This window comes from Passer domesticus, chromosome 7, assembly GCF_036417665.1.
Source record: "Passer domesticus isolate bPasDom1 chromosome 7, bPasDom1.hap1, whole genome shotgun sequence".
In the NCBI taxonomy this organism is placed as follows: domain Eukaryota; kingdom Metazoa; phylum Chordata; class Aves; order Passeriformes; family Passeridae; genus Passer; species Passer domesticus.
In genome coordinates, this window is record NC_087480.1 from 144,124 (window position 1) to 157,020 (window position 12,897).

A 12,897-nucleotide genomic window follows, 5' to 3' on the forward strand; every position below is an offset into this window, starting at 1 on the left:
CCGTGTGGCCACAGGTGCTGGAATGCACAGCTCCTGAGGCGCATTGGTGCCAGCAGCTGGTCCCCCAGCACAGCAAGGTGGCACAGGGACAGCTATCTGGTGGATGGGGAGAGGGGGTGGGGGCTGCATAAGCTGGAGGAGGCTGCAGCAATGCACTGAGACCCTGCTGGAAGCTGTGATACAGGTATTGGCATGTACATTGCTCCACAGAACATGGCTTCTGTGTGTCAGCAGATTTGCCAAAGCTGATTATTTGGTTGATTTAGGAAAAGGGGTCAGACTGAGGAATCACATGAATGAGTCATTTGCTGGAGCCAGGCTTGTTGTTACACTGAATTAAAGCTGGATTTCAGCAGGTAGGCAAATACATTGTGAGTTTCCATTGCAGAATGGGAAAACTTAAACACTATGCATGTGGTCCTGGCTTTCCCATCATTGCAGGGAAGACAGCGAATCTGCGTTAGGGATGACACAGTGATAGCATCTTGACTTGGCACACCATTGAGCAGGACATCACACAAATTCAAGTGTCTACTCATGTGGGTCACATCGAAGAAAGACACATTAATGTGATCTACCAATGACCCTGAAAATCAACCATTTGGTTGAATAGAAGCTCAATGAATAAACTGGGTAACTGGGTGACTCGATGACCATCCTCCTTCTGCACATCTGCAACAACGTGCTCCCCACCGTGGTGCCACAGGGGAGCACCCTCCCATTTGTCAGTGTGTGAGCACTTGAGCAGTGGGTCTGAAACAGCACCTGGGTTGTTTAGCAGGTAACAATCACAGAAGATGCCACTGCCAGAGCAGAGGCTGCCTGTTTCACCCAAGGTGGGAGTGAATCCTGTGCAAAAAGGACCTGTGAGATCAGCTCTGAACATGAGCAATGTGAGTTGTCTTCATGCTGAAGCTGAAAGGCCCTGCTGAAAAGCCCTAAGTCCCAGCAGCAGGAAATACCCTTGACCTATTCTCAAAACATAGGTGAACAGCCTTGCCAGGCCAAGTATTAATAACAAAAGTTAACTTTTTAAAGGAGTCTGAATCTCCTTCTCCATCACTCACCTGTGCTGTGTGAGGACATTCACTGCTGAAGGGTGGTTAGCACAGTACGTCAGGTACAGGGAGCGGAACTGGGGCATCAGGTTCATGAAACAGCCTCCCACACGCTGCTGGTTCTCAGGGAGCCTACAGACACCAACACACCAGCCACGTTAAGCCTCTGGATCTGCACCCTGCAGCTACAGGACTCTCAGGGACCTGCCCAAGAGCTACCCACTGCTCAGGGATGTTCCCAGGTCACCTCATAACTGCAGCACTGAGCAAAATATCCACACCTGCCACCTGGGGAGGAGGAAGAGGAGGATCCTCAGGTGGGTCTGGGTTCCTGTGGTGCAGACAGTGAGCATCACAACCCATTATCAGCCTCAGACAACCTGTGACTCAACCTGGTATGTCTCACCAGCAGAGCTACAGCTCAGATGATGAGGATGCGCTGGAACTAAGGGCAGTGTGAGGGTGGGGGAGTAGCACTCTCTGGGCTGCCCACGAATATGAAAAGACAGAGAAAGAAGGAGAAGCCACAGCCTGAATATATTCTCAATATTCAGTCCTTCCCCATCTCTTTTCAGCCCTTAGCTAAGGCTAATCATGTCAGTCAGCTTCCCTGCAGGAAATTATCACCTCTAATAATTTGCTCTTTGCTGCCTGGCAATTCCCATCTTCATGCCTGCCAGACCTCCCACCCTTCACATGCCTGCATCTTTGCATTAGGCACACTTCTGTGTCAGTTCTAGTGACACTCATCCAGCAGATGCTTTAACACCAGTAATCATAGAGTTCCTTCTACCTTTCCTCCTGCCAAAGCACTGACTGCAACCTCTCCTCAGTCCTGATATTTTCTTCTATATTTAACAAGTCTAAGACAGCAGTCAGAAGAAACATTAATGAACATGCCTTTCTATTATTTTTAGCTACAGTTAAAAAGCTTAACAACCTCTGTGCTATGACACAAACTTACTTTGCAACTTCTTCCAAGGCTTGATTCAGTGTTTGCTGAAAAGCAGAGATTTCTTCCATGTTTCCCAGCAACGCCGCGATGTCCCCTGTGCTGAGCCTACAAGAGCCACATCACTAGTCACCATTAAAGAGAAGTTGCTCTCAGGAGAACCACATTTTTATTTGTCAGCAGCCCTTCCAAAAAGGCACAAAAATTTCTCTTTCCCCAGATACAGCATCAGACAGAACACAAAATTCATGATCTATGAGCTACAGACCACAGTCTCCCAGAGAAGAAGTCTGCTGCAAAGGATTATCTCAATTGGATTTTAATCACTTATTCCCACTAATCTTCTCAGATCTTTATCTGTCTAATAGACACAGACAGATGGGATTTCAGCCACAGGTGGGGAAGGAGGTGTGTGCACAGAGAGTTTTGTCTTCAGGGATTCATGCCATGGGTTTCCCTATGGGAGGAAGGTCCAACAGGTAGGGGCTTTTGTTCCTTGCGTGAGGTTGGATGTTTCCTAAGCTAATGTGCCTGTTTCTGTCATCCTAAGAGTAATAACACCCTCATTTAGGCCTACAAGGCTGAGAGCACAAAAAATTTTCCCACATGAAGATTTTGGGAAGGGAGAAGTGACTGAAATACAGAGGCCTTAGAATACAACTCTCCCATCTCTCCTGACTGGACAATGTCTAAACACGTGCCCTCTGTCCATGACACCCCAAGGCTCCCACAGTGTTCTTTCCACCTCAGATGCCCTTATATCTTACTTATCATAAGACTGGAGGGGTCTTAAGTAAGTTCCCAGAAGTGACTGTAGTTCCTTCGCATAATCTCGTTCTGTTTCCAGAATATTTTGCAACACCTAGGGTGATAAACAGAGCACTAAGATTTTTGTACTAGCAAATTAGTCAAAAGAACATGACATCAGCTTCCAAGTCTGGCAAAGCATGGAAGTGTGTCTTAAGTCCAGAAATTACATTTCTTAATGCAGAACCCAGAACACTCAGGGAAGTCCTGGTGGTCAAATATAGAGATTTTACTTTGTAAACTTGGGGGGCCTGGAAAGCAGGTGTTAATGGCTGCACCAAGGATGGCTTCTGTGACAGATCAAGCAGGGCACACCTCATTTGCCATTTCAGGGATGTAATGATCTGGGTTTGGTCTTGCTAATCCATCTCAGCAGCTGGTTTGTCTCTGGCTGCACAGCAGACAAACACAGTGCCTGCACACTCCCAGTCAGCACTCCAGTTTCTCAGTGTGGATAAGCTCTGGAGACAGTGGACATGATTTCCAGCTCCCTGGACATACTGCTTCTGCTTTGCTTGATATATATTTAGACATACTGATGAGCAGGATCCAGCTCCAGCACTGAGAGCCAGGGATGCTCACATGAGGCATCTTCACTCTCTTACATCACAGCCTGGACACAGGGGGCTGTGGTAGCTGCCCCTACTTTACCAGACCTCCTTGCTTCGGCAGCAATATGTAAAGGAGGGGATCTTTCCCTACCCCTTCTGCAGCAGCAATTCATGGCCTGGCAGGCTACTCCAAAGCCAAGTCCAGTTACAAAGCCAGGCCATGAGCTGTGGCAGCTGCCCGTTCTCTGAGGGCTGCAGCTGCTGGCAGAGGCATAGGACAGGCACCGCGGGGTCTAACATCACCAGCAAAACCCAAGAAAGGGGCCAGAGCCCTGATTTCGCTTGCTTACACCATGGCATTATCTCCCCATCTTTATCAACAGGAAATACTATGCCTTCTCCCCCTGCACTGATCTGAAAGCTGCCACCTCTCCTTAAATATCTCAGTTGTCTACTTCAAGTTTCTACTTTTGACATCTTGCAGCCACTTCCACTTGTGGTTTATTGTCTCAATGGCCTTGAATCAGGGAATGGAAACAGCTGCATTTAAACACAGAGTCACATCCCCAATTGTTACATATTGCATCAATGATTTTTAAGGGAAGGAGGTACTTCAGAAGATTAATAACATGGTACTTATTAAAATGTACGATCAGCACTTTAAAACTTACCACAGGGTAATAATTCTTTGTCATCTGAGTGTTTTCTAGCCCTTTTAATGCTTTGGGAGAGAGTGGTTTATCTGTACAAAAAAAACACCCATGAATAAATTACAGTGCACAGCTCTCATTATTCCATCAGGAAAAGACACTGCCACATTTATGTCCAGCAAATATAATTTCACCCCTCTGACCACAAAACTTCAATTGCAGGGTTTGTTTCCCCATTTAAAAAAAAAAAGAAAACTAGGATAAAACCAGTGGCATGCACAACACTGACAGTGGTCAAGCGAGTCACACCAGAAGCTTTGTGCAGCCTCAGCCAACCAACATCCATGTTTGCTCCAAAATCCCTGGCAGCAGCCCAGTATCTGTCAATGTTTGGAACTACAGTGTTGCTTCACCTGGCCCACTAAATTTGGTTTTAAAACTGGGTGTCTGTCAGAAATGACAGATACTATGTTTTTTTCCAGGTGATTCATAAGGCACTTGAAGCCAACCCCAATCAATATGCTGACCTCCTGTCCCCACAGTCACTTGTGATGCAAAATCCTTCTCTGAATGAAGGTAGATTTAAATGAAAAGCTCACAAAACCCTGGAAATCAATTCTCATTCTGCATTTGATAAATCCCTGTGGATGCCTCCAGGTCTGTACGTATGTGCACGCACATAAATATGGACAAATCCCTGCTCCAATTTTTCTTCCCTTCCAGCAGCATGGCTTTCCCAGAAACACCATCCTCCCTCTGGATTGGGACAGGCAGGCAGTGCAAGGCTGCCCCAGTCCTGGCCACGTTGCACATACTGAAACAGCTCCGTGGCACGTGGAGCCTGCTGGCTCTCCTGGCTCCCTGCAATCGCTCAAACAAGGCAATTACTTTCACACTGATAGCAGGGGAGAAACTTGAAATTGATAAATTCAGTCTCTTTTTGTACTGCCTAAATATTGCCCTTGTAGTGCATCCTGTCACTTCCAGCTAAAGGCTCAGAAGAGCTCAGCTCCACAGTTATTTAACAGAATCACAGAATATTTCCACCCAAAGGGCACACCTAGGACACAGCAGAGGTATGGACACTGCTAAAAACAAGTAACTCCATTCAGTGTGTCTGAAGTCTTACACTGTGGAGGTGAGAAAAGCAGCTCCCTGCTGGCTGCAGCTCCAGCAGCATTCCTGGGGCAGGGAGGGTTTACTGATGGTCCCTCATTCCTCACTTGCAATACAGACACATCTCCTGAGCACGCAGACACCAGGGCAATGAACCCTCCTGCCACATGAAATGGTGCTGAGAGAGGATCTGGTGGGAAAAGCTCCACAGACAGAAAAATCTCATGGGCTCTTCCATCAGGATCGATGGGAGACTGGCCCTTCACTTCAGTAAGGTACTGTCATGTCATGCAGCTCCCATCTGATTTTCCCTTTAGGACTCAAGTTTGGTGTCCTTTGTTTAAAACATCTCTCTTCTCCCCTCACTGAGTTAATTAGTGATTCCTGAGTTGTGCCAGACCAGCTTTCAATCCCTGCTACAACTTCCTGCTCCAGCTCAGACATCATTTCCCAGAGGGAAACAGTAGGAGATGAGATATCCTAACAATGATTTTTTTCATTTAGAATCAAATAAAACCTGACCTAATTCTGAGCACTATATAGTGATTTTTTTCCCCTCCTTTGCTTTATTTTTGCAAGAGTAGAAGGAAGGATGTCTAACAAGGGCTGCACATGTTGCAGCTACTTCGCAGATCCCTGCTGGCATCTGTGTTTGAGGCCAGAGCAGACCCTGAGCCATAGAACCAACACCAAGCACACAATTGTTCTCTGTCTATGCTAAGTGCTCAAGGCACACTAAGGAGTTAAGTTTCATTTTGCAAAAAAACAGTCTAATTTCAGACAAAGGCCTGGACAGGGGTGAGCTGTTTGAATGGATGTGTAATGCCACAGGGCAGCTGGGCAGGGGCTTCACATCATCACCACCCTATGTCTGGGTACAACCACTTTGCAGAAAATGTTAAGGACACTCAAGACAAAGCTCAATAAAGGCAGATGCCATCAGACAGATCATCCTCTCTCTCTTACTTTCACAATATTGCTGCAGAAGCATCTGCAGAAAAATGTACTCTGTGAAATCAACCATCACTACTGGACAAAAAACATTGACAATGCCCTGTGGCCATGCAGTTTTTGTCGGATTCCACACTATGATGGTGAACATCCATTCCACTGATGCCTGAAAAGCCAGGATCAAATACAAATACATTGCCTGACCAAGGTCTCTAACAAAAAGCTAGTTCTGAGCTCAGACACTGGAATGACCTGACAGCTCTTCAGGACAAAGGGACCCACATCCAGCTCTGTCCTCATCCTCTGACAATATCCCTGCTTCCATGCTGCTGGGGCTTGGGGGAGCAAGAGAAAGGCTCAATGTGGTGGGAAGAGGGTGAAGCAGCTCTCAAGCAATTCATCTGAAAGACTGCATTTTACCCTTCTGTTCATCCTTCCATTAGCCCAGCTGCCTGAAGTACACAAACATTCCTTAATAAATAGCAGCAATTTCCCAAAGGCACGAGGGTCCTCACTGCATTATGCCACTGTCATTCAATCAGCCCTTGAAAGCAATTTGCTTACCAGTAGATTTGATTTCTCTGACGTAGTTGCTTGGGAACCAGCCTGTTTTTCCATTCAAGGTGCCTTCCCACCAGCCCCCTTCTTCAACTCGAGTGACATAAATAATGTCTCCTTTGTTAACAGAGAGCTCATCCTCATTGGTCTGCTTAAAATTGAACCTGGCCTTTACCACCAGCTGGTGATTGCCATTCTCAGTCATCTCCTAAGGAAAGAAATGTGGAAAAACACCAGTAAATAGTCAAAAAAAGCAGAAACAACCAGGACAAGCCATTGTTCTTCTCTGTTGTGACAGCTGTTTTCTCAGTATTGCTCTATATAACAACCAATAATAGGTTGCTGCTGTGTAAACACTCCCTTCAGAGGACCACAAAGTCCCTCCCAAGCATTAATTTAGTTTTCCAGTGCAATGGGTGGCAGATAAGAATCACTCTTCTCATGTCACACAGAAAAACACTGCAGTTTGGAGAAGCTGCAGGACTCTCTCCAACTGAGACAGCAAACCCATGATGGAGATCAGGGGAGAACAACCTCTGGTGTTGACCCAAAGGCACCAATCACAACTACCCCCAAGGCCATCAAACCCACGATTAGACATTAAATAAAGGGTACCACAGGCTTGGACTGCCTCCGTAACACTCTTGCTGACTGGGAAGTTGTGCCGTTGGAGTCACTCTGGGAGTCTCCAGCCGTGGAGTTAAGAGACGACAGATGTGAACATGGCCCTTTTGACAGCTGATCTGAGGAAACAAAACAACATCTGAGTTTTACTCAGCTGTCCACCATCCCTCCACATCACAGCAAAGCAAAGAGTAAAGCCTGTAGAGAGAACAGGAACAGGGCACAACAGTTCAAAGAGCATCTATGAGAGCAAGACAGCAAGTGCATGGCATCTGCAGTGTGGGCGCTCCCAGTTAGTAGTGAGGGTGGTTTTCTGGGCTGGGATAACCCTTCCATCATGGAAGAAGTTGAATTGCATCCCAAGGCATTCCTAGGTTGTGCCAGCTCTGCAGCCACACATCCAATTGCAGTATTTCTTTGAAATCGCTCTTAAAACTGTAGAAAAGTAGAATAGTATTCAGTACTCACTGGGGGTGTTTCTGGGATCAAAGTAAGTACTGTTGAAGGTGTGTCAAAGTTTAGCTCTCCAGTGAGTGCTCTTAGGTCACCTCTGCAGCTGCAGTGTGGGCTATCCCGCTGAGTGGGGAGGAATGCTGAACAGTTGGCCAACACAATCGCTCCTCTATTTAGAGGAGTCCTTCTGGCTTCATTATCCAGCTGAAAGAGGCTAGGCACTATTTTGATTGCTTTTCATGGACCACTGCCATTAGTCATGTGAGAGAGGGATTCAAGCCATGCCGAGGAAGGACAGGAGTGTCATCCCCAGGAGATGAACTGCCCATGGAAAGGCTCAGATCATCCCAGCAGCTCCTGGAGCTGCCTCCTTCACACTCAGAGCTCCTTGCTTTGCAAGCCAGTCTCTAGGCTTGTTTTGCTCCCCACCTGATGCTGGAGGCAATGCTGCTGCTCTGACACATCTGTTTTTGTAATTACTGATTTGTTTCTATATTAATACCAAAACAATCGCCAGAGGGTAAAAAGTTTCCTGGTCCTAACTGTGCAGAGACTGAGTCAGTAGCCTTGTTGCTAAGAGCAGTTCCTGACAGAATCTAGCAGCGCTGGCAGAATCTGGCAGCGCTGAGCCCCGGAATCCTGTTGGATGCTGCAGAAGTGTAAAAACATGGGATACAAACCACCCAGTAATTCCCAGTGCATCACCGCTACTGTACCCGACACCACACTGTGGGACACCACTCAGATCATCTCCTTTCTGTCTCCCATGGTGCTCAAAAGACACAACAGCAGATATTATCATTTCAGTAAATGGTGAAGGACTTTTAAGATTGGTCTTTTAGCTTCTCTTCAGACTTTAGGACCTTTCTGCATTCCAGTGTTAGAGTTTTCCACTTGCAGTGGGGACCACATGTGCCAGTGGACCTCAAAAGCAGAACAGAGCAGTCTGCAGGGAATCCTGTGCTGGATGTGCAAGTTCGTGGACCATGTTTGGAGTTCTGCCTTGAAAACACTGCAAGAGGAGAGGGTGATACAGCCATAAAATGTGTGCAGAAATCAGAAAAGACAAACTGCAAGGCTGCTTTTCCTCCATTCTCCTCCAGTCTGAATGTCAGCATGGAAAACTCATTCTGAAGGGGAAGTTTGGTAGGAGTTACAGGAACTCAGCTGGGCTTTTATTCTCCTCAGAGGATTTTTATTTCAATAGAAAAATACCTCATCCTTAGATTGGACCTGAAGCAACACAAACTGTGAGCTCTTGGGGAAGGGACTTGCTTTGTCTCTCTCCTAACCCTTGCGCTGCGGGGACCACCTCCATGACTGTGACTGCCAGGTGCTGCTGCCTTACAAAGCCCAGCCATGCCGTACTCACACACCAGTCTAGCCAGTTCATGCTCCAGAGATGGACAACATTCATGACAAACTTTGTGTGCTGTCAGTGAGTCAGTTTTCTCTCTTGTCCTGCTCATTACACAACTGCCTGACAACTGCATGGTGAATGCCCAGCTTTCTGGGCTGTGGCAACTGCAAAACCCCTCCCCATGTAAAACCCACTTTGCCAACAGAGTGGGTTTTTGTCTCTGAAGCATCCTGATATTTGAGCAGGAGTGGTTTTGGCTGCTCTTGGTGACTCACAGGCTAGGGGTGTGGCTGCCTGCCAGTGTGAGATATTCTTCCCCTAATTCCTTCTGAAAGGGGGGGCATAATTCCTGAGTCCAGACTCCACTTATTCAAGTCATCAGCCACAGTCCCATGGACATTACTCCATTACTGTAGATTTTATGACTCTCCCTGCCCCTCCCAATCTTCCAAAGCTTTTATAAATATCTGCAGCAACCTAGAAACAAATGTAAAACTGCCTTTGACAGTTTGGCAGGGAAGTGTATCATTTATATCGCATCATGACAGTGTCCTATTTTATGCCTGGTCCAGCACGGAACACTGCTGCCATATGTTGCTTAAACTATGGTTAAAATAGCTGGGTTTTCTGCCCGCATTCCTACACTATTTTTGGCAGATGAGCCTTGTCTGATCCAGCACAGCTGGTTTTCCTCCCCTGCCCTCTCTTGCAGACAAAAAGCATAAAGCATCTGTATTGCTGTGTTTTGATGGACAGCTGCTGAACTACAAGTATATCCACTACAAATGATGCCTCCATTTATTTACATAGAAAGATCTATGAAGACACAAGAATTTGGACTTCAAATGGATGTGAGAAATACATTCCCACAACCTTTCCTTAGGGGACACCTATTTCCCTCTGCCTCCAACCAGGGTGTTGGCATGTGCAGGCATGTCGGAGCCTTGGTGACAGCAGCAACTGCAGTAGCTGGTACCAGGTTTACCCTGATGCTCTGTTCAGCCTGTGGCCTCTGGCAAAATAGACAAACTGGACCATCTGCAGTGGCAGTTTGTAGGACACAGGCTCCTGCTCCTCAGGAATTTGACTAAGCCACCAAAAAGTAAATGTTTGAGACACATATTTAGTTTACCCTGTACTTTTCCCAAGGGTGCTCTCTGCCTGAGCAGCTAATTATATCACAGGCATTGCGCTTTTTAACATTTAAACACAGAAAGCATATGTTCAAACAGATGTTTGTCATGAAACCAAGAGGATCCCAGTTTCTCTATAGCCCTGTCAGTAACACATGACAGGAACTATTCCCCAGCAAAGCCCTGTCCCAGGCTGAGCTGGCACATGGATGACTGGAAGTATGGATTTGGGGCTGAAAATAAGGGAACGGATGAGAAAATGGCATTGCAGCCTTGCCACCCTGTCAGCACACACCCCATCACACCCCTCCAGTTCAGCAACAGGCAAAGACAGAGGCCAGGGAGTTTCTCTCTGCTTTTTGCTTTTGCTTGAAGCAAATATCAATCATAACAGCAGCATTTGCAGAGGATGCTCCCCATCAAGTTAACCTACATTTTATACCCCACATCACACTGAACTGCAGGAGCTTCTACACAGGGTCAGCAGGTGCTGTTGGTAATTGAGGAGGTTTTGAGGCTGGCTGAGGCCAAATTCCCATTCCCAAACTTCTACAGAGTGAGCTGTCAGCAGAGCCGAGTCCTGGCTGCAGAACAGCATCCTCAGAACATTAATTTCTTCAGAGCAGCGTTATACACACAGACACACATACATACATATGTACAAATCACAGGGGGTGGGAGAGGGTTTACAAATATATACTATTATTATACATTATATATTATTATTAGACATATGATATATGTTGATGTATGATATGTTGATGTACGATTCACACACCACTTTATATAATGTATAGACATAATGCAGTAAGCCAAAAGAAAAGCTTTCCCATGAGAGGAAAGTAATGAATTTTCATTTTGAAATTTCCTCCTTTAAACCATCTCAAATGTAACCTGCAAACAGGAAATGGAACTCTTCTCCTGGTGCTGGACTTCGGTGGGTGTGCAGGAGTCTGTCCTAACACACCTGTATAACAAGAGGCTGTGAACTCCTCCCAGCACCTGCTCCTCATCATCTCAGAAAAGAGACTCTTCCCTCACCCCTCCCCAGAGCACCACTGTGCCATCTTCCCCAGTCCCTGTTGAACTTCTCCTTTCACAGACTCTGCTACTGAATATCATTTTAAAACAATCTGTAGGGAACAGCTACATATCTGGGATGGAATCAGGATGAGGTGATTTGTTTTGCATCAGCAGCCTACTCCTGCTCCCAGGGACAAGCCATCAGCTTGCTTCCCAGATCCAGGAGCCTACTCCACGGAGCCAGGGAGAGGAGAGAGAGAAAAACATCAATACAATTGACTGAGCAGCTAGCAACAACATTTACTTTGGCATTCAGGAAAGGTATTATGCAGATTAAGCTGGTTTTGTCTTCAGCTTTAAAACACAACTCTTTAAAAAAATCTGATATTTGCATTTTGGGAGGTGCATGTTCATTTACACTGAGGATCCCTTATGCTGACCTACTTTGAGGCCCCTTAATACTTAATGCTAAAAAATGAGCAGAGGTCCCTCAGTGTAAAGTGATAATTGAGCTCTGCAGAGTTCATACAGCAACTCTGAAACATCACATTTTAACCCAGAGTTGGCAGAAGCCTGAAATATCAATCCCACCATCAGCCATCAGTGCTGGCAGCACAATTTGACAAACCTCCAGAAGTTACCATAAAGTAGGAATTAACAAAAATTAAAAACCAGCCCTACATACACACAAGAAGTAGTTTGAAAGGACAACAGAAGAACCAAGAACCCTTTTTTTCTTACCTTCAGTAGCCTTATTTACAGCTGTTAATGTGCTCAGGACCTTGGAGAACTGATCTCCAGTGTACAAATCATGTGGATCAAACACCTGTGAAAGATGAACTCAGTCAGTCGAGCCCAAAACATCTCACACTGGCTGCTGGAGCCGGTGACAATGGGAATTAGGCAGCCCCAATGTCTCAACAGGGAAAGGATGATCATTCAGGGCTGACAAGTCCCATTTCCTTTACAGCCAGAGAATTCCTGGGGCACCGCTGGCAGGCAGCATGGGAAGGGCAGGGAAACCCAGAAGCATTTGGAGTGTAAGGCTGGGAACAGGGAAGGAATCAGTGCTGTCTGCAGAGCAGAGACTCCTCTGAAAATCACCGAGAAGGTTATTGCTGGCCTTGAGGGAAAGAAAGATTTTGTTGCTATTTTTGTTATCGAGAGCTGAAGAGACTGAGGCTGTACATACAGATCTATGTATAAACACACACGTATTTTCCACAGCAGAATTAATACACATGGAATTTTCTGCTATTGCAATATATAGTTTATTTACACTTTTTTTACAGGAAGACAAACCCAGATATCTTATATACAAACATTTCACCCTAAAGAACTTGTTGTTGCTAATCCTCAATGGTGAAACAGAAATACATGGTTAGCGCGGGCTTATTTTCCATGACTAATAACCTGAACCTTGTACACTTCAGAAATCACCACCAGAACAGTGAGGGCAGTTTGAGTTTCCAAAACACTTCATCCCCCTCTAACACCTAAAAAATGCTCTCAATTTCCTACAGACTGTACAAATCTTACCATTAATGAAGCAAAGAGTTACAAAAAGTCTGTCTCATTGGTGCCACCATGGCACCATCTGCTAATCCCCAAATACATGTTGTCTTGCAGATCGAGACCACAGATACACAAATCCAATGAAC

The 12,897-nt window shown here is 45.9% G+C and overlaps 1 protein-coding gene across 3 annotated transcripts in view; it reads right to left on the reverse strand.

Moving 5' to 3' along the window:
* ARHGEF6 (Rac/Cdc42 guanine nucleotide exchange factor 6) overlaps positions 1–12,897 on the reverse strand; it is a 36,736-nt gene that overhangs the window by 15,783 nt on the left and 8,056 nt on the right. For all 3 annotated transcript variants that reach the window (XM_064426410.1, XM_064426409.1, XM_064426411.1), the window contains 7 exons: positions 11,978–12,062; positions 7,259–7,386; positions 6,650–6,851; positions 4,040–4,110; positions 2,778–2,872; positions 2,023–2,118; positions 1,068–1,190 (listed from right to left, as the gene is read on the reverse strand). In XM_064426410.1, coding sequence (XP_064282480.1) covers positions 1,068–1,190; positions 2,023–2,118; positions 2,778–2,872; positions 4,040–4,110; positions 6,650–6,851; positions 7,259–7,386; positions 11,978–12,062 — 800 coding nt within the window. The remainder of the gene's footprint in view (positions 1–1,067; positions 1,191–2,022; positions 2,119–2,777; positions 2,873–4,039; positions 4,111–6,649; positions 6,852–7,258; positions 7,387–11,977; positions 12,063–12,897) is intronic.